Here is a 16,609-nt window from a genome sequence, read left to right on the forward strand (position 1 = left end):
AGTTGGGTTTCCTCCGGGGCATATCCAGGGAAATTTGGGTGGTCCAGACTGAACGAGATCTCAGATCTGTTCGTGAGGAGACCTAACCCTTTTTGCTCATTAGCAGAACATCTCCGTCCCCTCCCAGAGTCTTCCAGATTGAAAGTGACTCTGGACCAAATCTGACTTCCCAACACGATTCCAAATCCACATCTGGAAGGCCTCTAAGCTGCGTGAGATTTCCTGTCATTGATTTGTTACTGATTGAGACTAGGGCTGGCACTCAGCCCACCCTCTGCCCCAGGAATAAGAACAGCAGACTTCTCAAATGGAGTGGAACAGAAAGCCATGAAAACCCAGCGTGTGCCCCTCGGCCTCCTTCAGTCAAGCCAGGAAAGGAAGAAAAAAGCAGGAAAGCGTTTTCAGGGGGCACAGGTACCTTCGCCAGAGACCTCTGACCAGCGCTAATCTGGAGGTCCTGTGCTGGGAATAAATAGGAGCCTCGGACCATCCTGGTTGGGGATTAATGCAGAGCAAGGTCAGTGAAAGATGGCCACCCCGGGGGTACGTGAAGCAGAAGCGGCACTTCTCGCTTCCCTGCAGTTGGGCATGCCCTGAGCACAGGGTTCCAAGGGTTTGGCCAGACTCTAGAGATGCCCAAAAATGAATCGGGCTACCTCTGCTCTTGAAGAGCTTGTACTCTCATGGGGAGACAGATGTGTAACAGGAACATTTTAGGCTAATCTCGTAAGAATCATAAGAGATTAACGAAGTCCAGAGAAGAGCAGGCTAACCTGGGATTCAGAAGGTGAGGTCCTAGCTGAATCTTGATAGAAGACAAGTCAAAGTAAGGCAGGAGAACAAGAAAGAGGAGGAACGTGAAAGGCGAAGGGAGGAAACAGCCTCAGCACAGCGTGGGAAGTGAACCAGCACCGTGGGACTGGCCAGCCCAGGCACTTCCGCACAACTGAGCCTAACGTGGGCCATCGGCCCCCAGAAGCAGGCAGAGGCCAGGTGAGGCAGGGCACCGTGGCCGGAAGAGTGGGAGGGTGGGCGGCCACTTTATTCTGTGGGTGACAGGGAGGCACAAAGGAGTCTTAAGGGGAATGACCGGGCTTACATCGAAGAGAGATTTTGGAAGGCAAGAACTGAAGGAGTGAGATCCTTTAGGAGGTCTGTTGCAGTAGGTCCTAGGGGTGTGATAAGGCTCTCCACCAAGGCGGAAGGAACGCAAGTGGGAGAATAGGAATTAGAAAAACACATTTAAGAAAGAAATTGAGCCAGTCTTGAGATTTTGTTGTGAAAATATGGGGGATGCAGGAGGGGAAGGAGTCTAGAAGACCTCAGGGTGTCAGATTCTTCGAACTGTGTTCAATTTATTCATTTATTTAACCAGATGCTTCTCAAATAACAGAGTGTCATCTAAGACCGTGTTCTTTAAATGGAGGGGTGTCATGAAGTCAGTTAGTGGGTATCCCCAGCAGTTTTCAATAAAAGAAAACCAGAAAAGAAAATGTCAGATGGCATTGCATGTATATAAAGTATAACTACTGTTTTGTGAAACTTTGTTTCAGTCTCTGTGTGTGTTCACACATGCAAGTGTGTTCATGTTAACAACTATATAAAGTATATTTCTTACTAAAGATAGCTGTAAAACATTTGAAAGTCCTATGATATTCATTTCCTGTGGTTGTGTCTGATTCTTCTCAAGTATGAATATGTACCAATCAGGTTTGATGATCTTAAAAAGGGAGAGTCATTCCTCTGGGAGAAAACAGGAAGATCTTTTCTTGATGTTAATTTTTCAAGACCAAATCTTGCAGTCATCTGTGCCCTTGGGATTCCCAAGGATTCCATACAGAGGGAAGGGAAAGGGGGTCAGAGCCGGCAGAAAGGGCTCTTCCTGTTAGGAATGGGACAACATCAAATGTCCTGTCCTTCAGAAAACACAGGCACCATCAAAAGCTACAGAGACCTTGCTCCCCAAGGGTATCTGGGGACTGGCCTCCCAGGGGCAGAATCACAGCTAGAAGAATAATATTACCTTATTTTATTTTTATTTATTTTTTTATTTGAGAGAGAACGAGAGAGCACTCACGAGTGTGAGCATGCAGGGTGGGGGAGGGGTAGAAGGCGAGGAAGGGGAATCTCAAGGAGACTGTGCTGAGCAGCAGCACTCAGGGCTCAGTCTCACAACCCTGAGATCAGGACCTGAGCCAAAACCAAGACTCGGACGTTTAACCAACCGAGTCGTCCAGGTGCCCCTTACCTTATTTTCATATAGGGATTTACAGTTTGCAAGCTACTTCCACAATATATCTTCCCATGTTTACAATAGCCTGGGGAGTTTGGAGGGGCCTGAATATCCAAATGTATTTTAGGTGTTTATTGGCCTATAAATATTAAAAGCTATAAATATTTTCCTCTTCGTATACCCATTCGCTCTTTCAGCCAACATTCATTTGCAAGGCTCTGGGCTAAGAACTGGACAGGCAAAGATGCAACCTGTTTTCCAATCTGGAGATGTGTACCTGCAATGTCATAATTTCAGAGGATACAAAAATCTACATATTTATTTAAGGATACTTGCAGTTTTACCTATGACATGTTTACAGAATGTATATGCACCTGTATATATATTTGTGTGCCTGTGTGTGTTGGGGGGTGGGGTAGAGAGAGAGAGAGAGGTCATTTATCTCTTTAAGTGCCAAAATCAAAAATTGATTGCCCACAGGGAACAAGGCAGGAAAAACCTGACCCTTTTATAAACCCAGTGCATAAAGTTTTCTCCTTGGGCTAAATGTGAATACCTTAGTGAGAGAATAAGTGAATCAGAGAACTTAATAAAAGCTACATAATCTCAGCAAGTAAAGCACCTATATAACAATATTTGCCTTCAAGGGAGTTCCCATGCCTCTGAGTTCTATCTAAAAACCCCAGGTGAAGAACCCCTACTTCATGCATTAGTCTAGGCAAGACAAACTTCATCTCAATTAAAACACACACACACATATTTTAATGGTATTTTGATTATTTTCCTGATTGCCTCCTCACAAAGTGGATCCCTGTGTAGACACCTGGGATGTTTTTAATAATGGGAATGACCTTGACAGGAAGCCTATCTGGGAGACTCCTGACCTCTTGAGGTCAATGACCTTGGGATCCACTTTAACCCTCAACTTTTCCCAGATATTACTCCCCAGAAAGCCTATATCCCTTGCTAACAATTTACTTATTTGTTCAGTTTATTTCTCATAACATGGAAAAATAATCTTCTGAAGGCATTTCCTTCAGAAGACTTAGTGAAGACTACACATCTGATACAGATTTCTTTCCCAAGGTTCTGATGTGGTTGGTATGTTTAAACACGTCTTTGCCCTTGAAATCCTCCCATATCAAGCAAGTTATTGCTAATATTTTACTTATTAACTGGTAAGCACCTCATAAAGTCTAATCACCAGACTGTCTTCCCCAACCTGGTGTTGATATCCTAAAAGAAACAGCCTGAGGAAGCCCTTAGTTCCATTTTCAAAGTGTCAGATTTCATTTGTGACTCTCATTACCTCTTGTTAAACAGCATCATATTGTGTGAAGCATGGCTTCCTGCGATACAGCATTATTTAACCGAAAGAGTAGAACAAAATCTTTCACAGAATGTAAAAAACTAATTGCCTATTAGATTCCTGTCATAAGGAGGATCTGGATGTAGGGGACAGGGCTGCATTTGGCCCCAAAGCCCTCCTGCAGACACAGATGAAGGAGCGTAAGCTTCTATTCCAGAAAAACCCAAATTCACAGGAATCCCGGCTTCAAAAGCAGTTGGTGGGCAGAAGAGGGATTGCTATGGGCAGAACCAGTTAGCCAACCATCTTCTGCCTCAAATCTCATCTGATCTGCTAAGTTTGTCCCGGTCACTTTATCTGAAATACCCCCTCTTGCTCTGAGCCTTGTAGGACTTTATCCTGCTCCGGGAGGCTTTTGCTTTTTGGGGAGTAGTGATTCCTGGATGTGTCTTTGTCTTCTCTGCTTGGCTTTGGGGCAGGACGCTGCCTACAGTGCCTAACCGCAAGCTTTTCAAATCCTGGGCACCCCGCAGATGTCTACTGAATAAACCGGTAACACAAACATCTTCTACTTCTGAAGGCCAAATGAAAAAGCTGAGTGGAGAGCATCAGAAGCCATTGGAACCACTATTTTCTATTGTAGGAAAGGAACAATAAGCAACTCCACTGTACTAGTAGCAAACACGGCTAACAATTCATTTCACCCTTGCAACAACACTCTGAAGTAGGTACTGTTGTTTATTCCCATTTTATAGATGAGGAAACTGAGGCATGCTGAAGTTAACCTATCGAAGGCCGTGAAGGTAATCAGAGGTAGAGCTAGGACTTGAACTCAGCCCTTGCCTCTAGAACTTTATGCCATAGTACTGTTACTATAACAGTCCCTGTATGCCCTCAAATAAAGGGATGTTTTCTAAACAAATCGACAGGCTCTTTTTAGAAAGTTAATTCATAAAACAGTATACGTACTCAACAGAAGACGAAATGAGTTTTGTTTAATAGATATGCCATTAGAACAAAATGAAATTAGAATATATCTTCATTTTTTTTTTAAAGATTTTATTTGAGAGAGAGAGTGCACACGAGCAGGGGTGGGCAGCGGGGGGAGGGGATGGGCAGAGGGAGAGGGAGAAGCAGGCTCTCCACTGAGCAGGGACCCCGATTCAGGACTCCATCTCAGGACCCTGGGATCATGACCTGAGCCAAAGGAAGACATTTAACCGACTGAGCCACCCAGGCGCCCCTGTGTCTTCATTTTAAACTCCCCTTTAAAGAAATAACATTAACCCTGCACAAAAATAAACCTGTTTTGTTCTAAAGAGAGGCACTCTTAGTGGATTTGCTAGTTTAGAAATTTGGGTCACATTTTGCTCTTGATTATTTAAAGGATTGGGACAGTCATGTGGACTCCAAATATTCATCTAGTCATTAAAACAAGAGGGGGAGTTTTGCTCTATTTGGTCTAGTGTATTTGTCTTGTTTTATTTTGTTTTGTAAGTGTAACCTCGAAACTTCAGCAACACCCTTTTGAAAATACCAGTTTATGACATAAAGTTTTGAAAAGCATCTTTGAAATTATCTAAATACATATGCAGAGGTCAAAGACAAATGGAACAGCCGTTTCATAAAATCTCCACTCTCCAAATACCAAGAAGGAAGAGGTGGGAACATGGTCCAAGATCTAACCTTAACTTTGAACTTCCTGACTTGTGTTAGTTTAAGACATCCCTGTAGCATCATTTAAACATAGTTCTGGTGTATGAATAAACTTCCACTTGGAATTTCCTTTTTGAAGTCTGCTGAGAATATAAATCAAAACCATATGAGATGGGTCTTAATCCAGAATGTAAAATAACATGAGAAATGTCAACCCAGAAGTACTCCCTGAAATACATTCACCAGGATGCACGTTCTGGCAAAATTCTTTCTTTAGAGCAAAAGCCTCCAGAGAACTGAATTTATTATTTTTAACCCATGATTATGACATCTGAATTGATACAAGAAGATGCTTTTTAAAGTTATGGCAGGGGGGATGTTTTTCAGCCATCTAGAATGATTGAAAAGGAAATCAGTTGGCTTGGAAAGAGGTTCAAAAGACGTTGTCAAGTGGAAATGCAGATTATAATTTTATTTAAAGATTATGTAAAATATATAGTATATTTAGCCTAGATACACATACACATCTTCATAATAAAAGAAGGAGAGACTATTTGCCAGCAAAATGTTCATCAATATCTAGATGATAGAACTGTGGTGATTTTTCTTTTTTTTCCTTCCTTTTTTTCTTTCAGGTGTTTCAAATCTTACATTTAGATTTTGCTGCTTTTCTGTTAGGTTTCATTTAAGAGGGGATTTTTGGTCACATTAATTTCTTATTCAAGTCTGTTCATAAGGGAAATAACCCTTTTATACCTTAATTCAGTGACTATTTGGGCAAGCATCTAGGTCAAGACCATATTATTGACTACAATTAATAAAAATTGTTATATGCCCAGAGCTAGTCAGGTAATTAAATTATATTTATATTTTATAAGGTAGAACTACCTGAACCCGTATTTAGAAGTGCTTGTGTGTTTGCATGACACATTCTTCTGCTATTTCCTACTGTGTTCTTAAACTTAAAATCTGAAGTTTAAGGTTTTGTGACAAAAATTATTAAGGCCCAGAGTTCTTTAAAATTACAAGTTATTTGCTATACATAGTAAACTATTCAAGATTTTATTTTATTTTTTTAAAAGATTTTATTTATTTGTTTGACAGAGACAGCGAGAGCAGGAACACAAGCAGGAGGAGTGGGAGAGGGAGAAGCAGGCTTCCCGCCGAGCAGGGAGCCTGATGTGGGACTCGATCCCAGGACTCTGGGATCATGATCTGAGCCGAAGGCAGCTGCTTAACGACTGAGCCACCCAGGCGCCCCTATTCAAGATTTTAAAACTTTTGTTATGTTTTAAACTTTTAAAACTCTTTATAGTTTATATAACTTCTTTTTAAATCTATTTGATTGCATTTGTGGTATATTTATGGGATGCTTTGATTGACTTTAATATCAGTATGCCATGTGGTTGGACAGTCATTAATGTATCACTGTATCTGATGGAAAAGGGGGGCTCCAGTATATAAGTTTTTTCCCACCCCTTCAGTGTAAATCTTAATCCCTTCCCTCCCAAATCAGTAAAGCTATTTTAATGACCTAACCTGTTTTAAATTGCTTTCTGTAGGAGATATGTAATGTTAGTGTCTACTAATGACTTGCAAAATTAAAATCCCAATGCTTAAAGAGCAAACCTCTGAGCTCAGTGCTCCCTTTGGCTTTGAAGAACACGGAGGGGGGAAAAAATGAATCCATAGCTGAAAACCTAATAAAAACATAATTTCTTAAATCTGGCCCTAATTTTCTGAGACAGGTGATGTATGTTTAGAAAATCATTCACAGAATGAATGCCATTGCAGACAAGTAGAAAACGTTCCAGAAAACTGGCAAAGACGCTTTGAAAAATTCTCAGTAAATATTTCATCCCAGTGAATATTTCCTGATAAATATTTAAAAATAAAAAGTACACACACGCATACACTCTCAAGTTTTTTTATATAGTCAGATAATAAAATCACGCTTGAGTTGTACACAGCTTTTCCTGGGACTAAATGAAGCAAAAACACTAGTTTCAATTGATCCACGTGTTACAATTGCTGAGAAATTAAATGCACAAAGCCTTGAACTGGTAGTCATTAGCTTTGGTGATTATATCATTCATGCCATGCCCAGCCTTATAAGGAGTGAAAGACTCGAAAAGAATCTGTCCAGTTCTTGGAGTTATTTTATCAGGACAGTTTCCATGCCCCTTCTGATGCCTGCATGGTAGAATTTTCCCTGATACCAGGAGAGCTGCTGGTGTAATTGGAGTACCCAGAGCTATAAGAGTTGGACTAAGAAACTAAAATAGCAGATAAGCCTTTACACGTATAGACTTTCAGATATGTCTGAAAATAGAGAAGGGGTTTGAGTCCCTAAAGACATGCATATTTTTTAACATTAAAAAAAAATAAAACTTTTAAAGCAATATAGGATAGAAGAGTACCCATCCAAAGCCAAGAAACCTGACTTCCTAGCAGTGGTGGGACTTGTCCAAAGCAGTTGCTCCTCCCCAGGCAGGAGCTCATCAGCGTAACAGTGAATACACAGGGACCCCTCGGAAACTGCCAGTTTGGCTGACCTTGAGGAATTTCGAGCTTCTGCTCCTGAGAACCACCAAGTCGGCTCCCAGGGACTCCTGTTCTTCACCTTTCCTAGAGAAGCCCAAGAAGCCAAGATAGAAAAAAATCATCTCCAGAATCTCATTCCCTTGTCCCAAGAAAGGCTACTCAAGACTTCATTATCTTGGTGGGTCAATATGGAGATACATTGGCCAAGGCCTGTGGATGATGACCTTCTTCCTAATTTTCTGAGTCAACATTCTGTCCCCCTACCTTGCATTTCAGTTGCTTAACTGACTCCACCATGAAGAATCTCTTGGGATTTCGTGGTAGGCAGTGGCTCCGCAACTTCAAAAAGCTGGGGATGTTCATATGCTTGTGTCTGCATGCAGCCTCCCTGAGAAATACCACAAGCGCCTGATGGGAACAATCTGTACAAAATGAAAGGAGAGAATAAAGACCTACTTTGCCTCATGGAAAACTTGAGTCAAAACAATCTGGTCAGAAACTATTTGGCTGGCAGAGCATATACTTTCTGCTTTCTTTTTCTCTGAGATTGATCGGGGTGGGATTGTAAATATTTTTTTCTTTTCTTTTATACTATGAGGAATATGAGCATAAGGAATAGCATTTATATTCCTGATGACTTTCCTTGTTCAGTTGCAACTGAACTTTTGATTTTCTGTTGTGTGTGTATGTGAGAGAGAAAAACTGTGAACGTGTGTGCACTCACACACTCACACATGTGGCTGCATGTGACAGAGGATTGTGAAAGGATTGTTTACCTTTTTTTAAGGTTTTATTTATTTGAGAGAGAGAGAGAAAGAACGAGTGGTGGGGCGGGGCAGAGGGAGAGAGAAGCAGATTCCCTGCCAAGCAGGAAGCCCGATGTGGGGCTCGATCCCAGGACCATGGGATCCTGAGCTGAGCCAAAGGCAGATGCTAACTGACTGAGCCACCCAGGCGCCCCTACATTTTTTTAATTCATAGAGGCCATGCACCATAGGCAGGGAAGCAGAATTCCAAGCAGAAATGATTACTGAGACTGATTATGTTCATTTCTAGGGCACGCTAACAGATACCCAGCAACAGCTTCAAGTTGAAATAAAGGTCCATAGTCTTTCTTTCTAGAATGACTATCTGGTCCTGAGTTAAATTAGTTTATGCTAGATTATGCCACTGTAACAAATTGTCCCCCAAGTTGTAGTGGCATAAAACAACAGAAGCTTATTTCTTGCTCACATTATATGTCTGCAGCTGGTCTGTTGTGGCTTTGTTCCCTGTGTCGTCATTCCAGGACCGAGGCTGAAGGAACAGCCTCTGTCTGAGACATACTAGCCTTGTGGTACAGGGAAAAGAGAAGGAAAACTGGAAGAACTTGGTGATGGCTCCTGAAGAGTTTTGCTCGAAACTAGCATACATTGCTTTCTGTTCACATTTCGTTGGCCAAAGTGGGTCATAGGCAAAGCCAGATTATCAGTGGGATGGGAAGTATATGCTTCCCAGTTGGAGAAGATCTTGAAGTTCCATGACAACTGGAAAGAGGGGGGAATCATGGCAAGCATGTAAGGAAATGTATTTTGTGTGTGTGTGTGTGTGTGTGTGCGCGCGCACGCGCACGCGCGCGCACGCAAGAATGCGTACGTTTTCATTATAAATTTAATAGTTAAATAAGTTGGTGACAAATTAATGATAAATTACATAAAAATGATTGCCCCAACAAAGCTGAAAAGAATGATGAGAAACAACCCTTGAGTGACTAGGAATAGACCTACCACTCAGGTGTTGAATTTGCTTGATCCTCTTTCACTCTGATAGAAATTATTTTTAAATGACTATATTTGTATGAATCCAGCTTGCACAAGATCATTCAAGGCCTGAGAAATAAGACGAGTGTTAAGAATTAGTGATGGATTAGGGGCGCCTGGGTACCTCAGTTGTTAAGCATCTGCTTTTGGCTCAGGTCATGATCCCAGGGTCCTGGAATCCAGCCTCGCGTCTGGCTCCCTACTCAGCAGGAAGCCTGCTTCTCCTTCTCCCACTCCCCCTGCTTGTGTTACCTCTCTTGCTGTCTCTCTCTCTGTCAAATAAATAAAATCTTAAAAAAAAAAATTAGTGATGGAATAATATGTCTCAACATGAATGTGATCCTTGCTTTCAGGAGAATAGTACACATAAACACAGCCATGAATCCCCACCTTAACTGAGTACAACTCACAGATATAGATATAGAAATATCTATATCTATATCTATATCTATATCTATATATATATATATGTCTTCCTTCTATAGTTCTGTATTACCTGACAGCAAGATACTTTGCTACACATTAAGGGAAAAGTTGCCTTTAAAAAAGTTGCCTTACGTTATGGAGAGATAAAATGGGTGTTTATCAGTTGGTTCACTGATTTAAATACTCAGTGATAGATAATCTTAAATTTATTCTAAATAACCTGTATTTTAACTCTACTAGTAACTTAGAATATAATGGAAAGAAAAGGTTATGCATATTAGAAAAAAAGTGTACTTGGTAAACATTTAAGACTTATTCAGGCCTTTTACAAATCGCAATAAACTTACTATAATAATTCGAAGAGTGCAAATAAGAGGTATCCTGTCGCCATGATGCAGAATGTAAATCAGTCTCTTATTACTACAAAACTTGGATGTTTCGTCCCCCACCTGTGATTGGGGTTATAAAGCACTCTTGGGAGAAGGATTGTGGTGTAATGTATAGTTCTATATAATGTTAATTATTGCATCATTTATATCTATCTATAGTTGGGATGGGTACTCTGGCATAGGTTTTAACAAAACTAGCCTAGTGTGTGGCCAACTAAATACACCTTCAATAAATAGGGACTTCACTTGAGAAATTCTATCTGAAGACAAAAGAGTCATTCGTCTAAAGTAGTACACTAATAATGAATCTAACTCAGCCATATAAATTATCCTAAGCCAACAACCATGAGTGTGTTGAAATGTTAATACCGTTGATATACTTTAATAGTGTTAATTGCATCCACTGCAGACATCTTGTGGTGGTTGAGTCACCCATAATCTTTCAGAAACAGGGTGCCCACCATGTTAGCCAGTTTAAGTGAAAAAACAAAGCACCTACTCTTCTAAATCAGATGGAGACCCATGATGTCTTTCCCCCCCACTTCTCTTGAGTATTTTAATGAACACTTAAGAAAGAAGACCTACTCAAATTGGAGCCAGTGTGACCATTGAAATTCCCAGAGATTTGTAAGAACAACATAAATACATATGCCTCTGTATAATGATTTCATAAACTTCTCACAGCAGACCAGGTTCCTTCTGGCCAGCTAACTTTCTGATACTAATAAAATTTAATTTGGCCCTAATTTGAATTTTTGGTCATTTAAAAAGAATAGTATTCCTTTGAGGAGTTAGATATGGAAAAAGTATTTGCTGCACTGAGAATAATGGAAACCAAAAAACGTACTTAAAATGTTTAGCTGGGAGAACACACTGTTCCCAAGCACTCAAGAAACACCAGTTTAAAAATTCAATGAGATTGTAACATGAGAGGAGGCCTGCCAACCTGGGCGGCAAATTTGCTGTGCTCAAAATATCCCCTTACTTGACTGGAGCCCTCCAGAACCTTATCCACCTGACTATCCGAACATCACTACATGATATTTCTTTAAAGAAACAGCTTGTAAATCTCTTAACTCACAAAGACTTCCGGCCTTTTCCACAACCAGTCTGTGTTGGTGAAGTCCTACTGAACTGTTTTCTCTTGGCTACCTTGATTTTATAACCTCCCAGCAATGATTAACAATTGGCAGTAATCAAAAATTAAGTATTTAAAAAATAAGCATCCTTCTCAAAACAAAGTAAATTTCTCATTTTTACCAACAATAGCATTATATGGGGAAATATTCATAATGTATTATTCTGTGAAAAAGGTAGTCAACCAAAGATATCACAATGATTACTATTTTGATAAGTAACATGTATTAAATTATGTGTTGGTAATGGGACAAGAGTTGACTGTTTTCTTTCATTGTGCATTTTGTGTTTTTTTTAATAGTTTTTCAACACTGAGCATGTATAATTAAGAAATAATATAATGCTCTTGAAAACCAGTGTACAAGCTGTAGTTAGTTTCCACAATGACTTTGTTCCCATGCCCATTGGTGTGCGGCTCCTGAGGCACCCAGGGAGACAGCCTCCCTGTATACGTCTGTCTCTCAACAGAGGCCATATCATGTTCTAAGCATGTAGGAAAGGCAACTGAGGCAAAGTGAGTGACTTTCCCTGAAGTAGAGTCACAGATATGTGGCAGAAGAACATGCCTAGCACCAAACCATCTTCTGGATTTATTGAGTGAAAAAGTTTGCTTGGATTTTGTGCAGAAATTGAAAAACTGGGTATCTCCCTCTTCAACTAGTAGATTTCAGCCTCCAAACAACTGTTGACTTAAGATCCCAAAGCTCCTTGGTCTCCCTGAACCACGGGGAATCAGGTGTTCTTGAGGAGTAGGTCATGCCCATTTGGGTGGTGGTGGTAGGGCCACGGAATGTGATGAGGGTGACCAGGAGTGTCAACCCACCTAACCTATATAGAAGAGGCTTTGAACATAAAAAGGTTCTATTATCTGAAGAAGTGGGGAAGGATGTTGGGCAGGCAAAAATAGGCACCCACTACAGAGTTTAAGAGAAATGATTTTTACATGTAATAATTACAGAATTTCTAATGAAATCCTATCATGTCTATGGAACCAAACGGATTGAATTTTCTCGGGTAACGTAATGTGGTAACCACAGTAGAGATCAGTAGGCCAGTCTGTCCAAGGGCATTCTCTCCTGTTCTGCCCCACACAGGTTTTCTACAGACTTGCAGCAACTTGATGCTTTGCCTTGTGGCCCTGGAGCTGCTATAGGGGCAGGTATGGGCTGCAAACAGAGAACAAATAAAACTGTAGAGATGTGATTTGAATGGCCCTTAAAGTTTTCACAGAATATTATGCTAGCCAGCAAGAGCTCAGTAAAAAAGAGATTTTCACACTCTCCTTAAATGATGGATGGATCTTGGTGAAATGATGACCCCGGCAATAATGATTCCTTTTTAATTCTGTGGGCATTTTGGCCATTCCAAGGGTAATATGCTGTGGGGAAAACAGTAGCATTTATTTGATGGGTGTTAGTTGGGGCTGTGGGGACTCACTCAATAGAAACTGTAAGGCTCTTTTTTTTCCCTCCAAATCAATGTGATGATCAAAGTTAAATTTAAGAGCAGTTAGGTATGTGTGATTACTTTGTTTGATTGCTTTGTCAGCAGGTGGTAAACAAGAGTTGATTTTGCCCTGAGATTGAGATATCAAGGTGCTGGGCCTACCGCTAGAGCACGAGGAGTATTTGAGAGATTTTCAGAAATAGAATAGCAAGTTGAGTGTGGGAGAGTGATGTCAAGGAACCATCCCCCACGGCTGGGATGTGGTTTCTTCTCCTTTATTATTTACTAATTGCAGTTTTTGTTGTATTTGACTCTGAGACTTAAAAGCTAAATGCCTACCCATTTTAAAAATCAGCCTATTTGACGTTTGATTTAGCTGGATTCTGGTTAAGATTTGATTATTCATGTTTACGTGTGCATAGAATTTCAGTTCATTATCTTTGTTGCTCTTGTGAAAAAATAAAATGAAGTTATCTAGAAAAGCTTTTATTTTTTTATTTTTTTAAGATTTTATTTATTTATTTGAGAGAGAGAGTGCAGGCATGCACAAAGGGGGGGGCACAAAGAGAGAAAGAGAGAGAGAGAGAGAAAATTTCAAGCAGACTCAGTGCCAAGTGCAGAGTCTGACGCAGCCTCTGCCATTCCCCCTGCTTGAACTCTCTCTCTCTTTCTCAAATAAATAAAACCTTTAAAACAAAAAAAAGACTTGTTGGCTCATAATTAAGTTTGGAGAATACCCAGAAATTAGATATTTCCTCCTTACTAATTGCTGCATTATATTGAAAGAGAAAGCAAATCTGAAGCTTGAAAATTTAGAAGGCAACAGTCTGTCTATGACTCAGTAGAAACTCGCCACATTTTCCACATGTTAAGGTCAGAATGTGCATTTCCTACTTCCCCTGAAATATGTGTGTGATTTTCAAAGTGGAAGCCTTCGTATAAGGACTCTCAGAGGAGTACTAAATAGGACTGTTAGACCATACAGTAATTGTCCTTCATACCCTCACAGAGACGGCCCACACTAGCCAATTCGGTACAGTCTGTTTTGAACTGTACTTGTGGATCTCAGAGACACCCCTTCCTAAGAGACATGCTTTCCAGAGCTTTTCTTTCCAGCTTGGTGCCCCAGGTATTTCTGAATGATGCCTACATGGCAGGCATGAGTATGTATTAGGTCTGTGCTAGTACCAATGTAAAAAACCCTCATGCCAGACAAAAAACTCAAGATTTACAAATTGTCGATCACAGGAATGACCGTGGATCAGGGGTTGCCAGAGGAAGCAGACACTCTGGGGAAGGGACCAGCACAGGCTCTGCTTCCGTGAATTCAATGACAAATCTCAATCCATGTCCAGCTGGGTCAGTGAGATGGGGCTGAAAGTGTTTGCTCTTCCCTTTGGGGCCTGTGCAAGATCTGGCCTTTGGTCTGTTTCCCTAACACATAGCAGATAACTCTGTCACACTGAACATTATTTTGCACGGACACTGATTCCCTGAATTCAATGCACGGACGTTGTGCTTTCAAAGTAGGTATACAGGGTCAGGTCCGCAGCCCATGTCAGAGTGGATCGTTTTTTTTGCAGTTGTCCCAAGAACACCCTGTACTCTCGGCTTTTGCTATGGGGAGAAATGAACGTCCGAGTAAATGGAAATACAGTGATCGGAGCGGGCTCCATCCCAACAGCAGAGGAAGGGGACTGGGTAGAAACCCATTATAATAGGCTGTTTAGTTTTGTTTGGAGAAACTGGACTTTTGACAGATGAACTTTTTTCCCCTTGCATTCGTATTTATCTAAGAGAGTTGTGGATGGGAAATGATCCAGGATTCACAAGGTCAAAAAGTGACCTGGTTCACATACTGTAGACTCCTCCCATCTCACTCCACAGCTTCTCCAGGCAGGTGGTCCCATGTGTTGTTGGTACGTCCACACCGAAATGGTCACCCAAAGGACATATCGACCTTTTGGGTTCAGCCCTCACAGATTCTAGCAGCCCCATCAAACTTGCCTCAGTTCCAGATAACCAGCTCTGCTTTTCCATGCTGTATTCTGCAGCTTGAAACCATTCTAATGTGCTTGATGAATGAACATCTTGTTAGAAGGCATTGGGAATTAAAGCCATTAGAAAAATTAAAGAAATAACAATGCATTGGATTTTTGTAATACCTTTCTTCATGAGAAAATACATTTTCATAGACCATCCAGTTGTATTCTTTCTTTCATTATCCCAAGAGTGAAAGAATAAAAGAATTTTGGATAAGTATTCTTAGCCTTATCTTTGAAAGCTAAAAAGAAATTCGTTAAAAAAAAAAAAAAAAGGATCATAAGGAAGTATTTCCTCCTTCTCTGTATCCCCCTGGTTCCCTGGTATATAAATAAGACATTTTTCCCTGAGTGAAACCCAGCCTTTGTGATCTGTGGTTTTGTTATTATCCAAATACTTGTGGATCGACATTGAAGATAATCTTAATAGACACCTAAGTACCTTTGTGAGACCTGCTCATTTTACCCCCATTTCTGGTAGGCCTACTTTTGCAGACTTACCTGAGAACAATTTTGCTTTGTAATAACTTGTACAATGCTCACCAGTTTCTCCTTGATTAAGGTAGAGTGCTGGTGTGTGCCCATTGGACTCATGCGTTTCCCTTTCTTGTATTTTTCAGAAATTGAGGCGAAGGAAGCATGTGACTGGCTCCGTGCTGCTGGGTTCCCACAATACGCTCAGTTGTATGAGGGTAAGTTGGCCTTCCCTTCACTCTTTATAAAGAGCATTAATTCAGAATGAACCTCACATATCCTATGGTGTATTTTGACTTCCAAGTCTCTTCTCAACCATTTTTCTTTGCTGTCTCTTTTCCTCAGCCTTTGCAATCCCAGCGCTTACACTGATGCCAATTTAGACATGAGTATTGCTTCCCAGGCCTACCTGACTTTCTGCTCGACCCTGCTTCTCACTTCTTTGCTTTTTGCTTCTCCTCTCTTCACCACCAATCCCAACTCTGCCTTTTCCTTCCAGCCTTCTACCGTCGGCAGCTTTCATGATTGCTATTATTGTGGAAGTGTAACTGACATACAGTGTTACATTGGTTTCAGGTGTAGACCACAGTGATTCGACAATTCTGTCCATTGCCAGGGGCTCGCCACACTAAGTGTAGTCCCCAGCACCACCATGTAATGTTATTATCGTATTATTCACTGTATTCCCTATGCTGTTCTGTGCTGTCCCAAGTTATAATCAATTCTGCCTCCTTCTTGGATAGTCCTTATCTATAGTGAATCAGGATCCCAACAGTAAGCAGACAGCACACTCAAGATAATCTGAGGATTTATTTCTAAAAATGTTTATTACAAAGGTGTGGACAGGACATGAGAAACCATGAAGAACAGTTCAGCGGCCCAGAGTTCATAGCAGCAGAGCTACCACTGCTGCAGGCCCAAAGGGATGGGCAGAGGGAGAGGGTGCCAGAACCCAGAACGAGAGAGAATCCTTCGAGCAGAGGACACAGCTGGCGGTGGGGGAGAACCAGGAGGGTAAATGCCCTGACCTCGCACTCCTTCCTCTCTCCATCTTCAGCGAGGGAGTCCCATTGGCCTAACACGAAAGGAAGCCAAAGGACATGAATCGCCTTGAATGCCATCCACACGGGTGATCCTTGGGGCACAAGGCAGGG

General features: G+C 41.1%; 1 protein-coding gene across 11 annotated transcripts in view; it reads left to right on the plus strand.

The window, feature by feature from the left end:
• STARD13 (StAR related lipid transfer domain containing 13) overlaps positions 1–16,609 on the plus strand; it is a 512,105-nt gene that overhangs the window by 429,716 nt on the left and 65,780 nt on the right. For all 11 annotated transcript variants that reach the window (XM_027588198.2, XM_027588197.2, XM_027588195.2 and 8 more), the window contains one exon: positions 15,602–15,673. In XM_027588198.2, coding sequence (XP_027443999.1) covers positions 15,602–15,673 — 72 coding nt within the window. The remainder of the gene's footprint in view (positions 1–15,601; positions 15,674–16,609) is intronic.

This window comes from Zalophus californianus, chromosome 3 (assembly GCF_009762305.2).
Source record: "Zalophus californianus isolate mZalCal1 chromosome 3, mZalCal1.pri.v2, whole genome shotgun sequence".
NCBI classification, from domain to species: Eukaryota; Metazoa; Chordata; class Mammalia; order Carnivora; family Otariidae; genus Zalophus; species Zalophus californianus.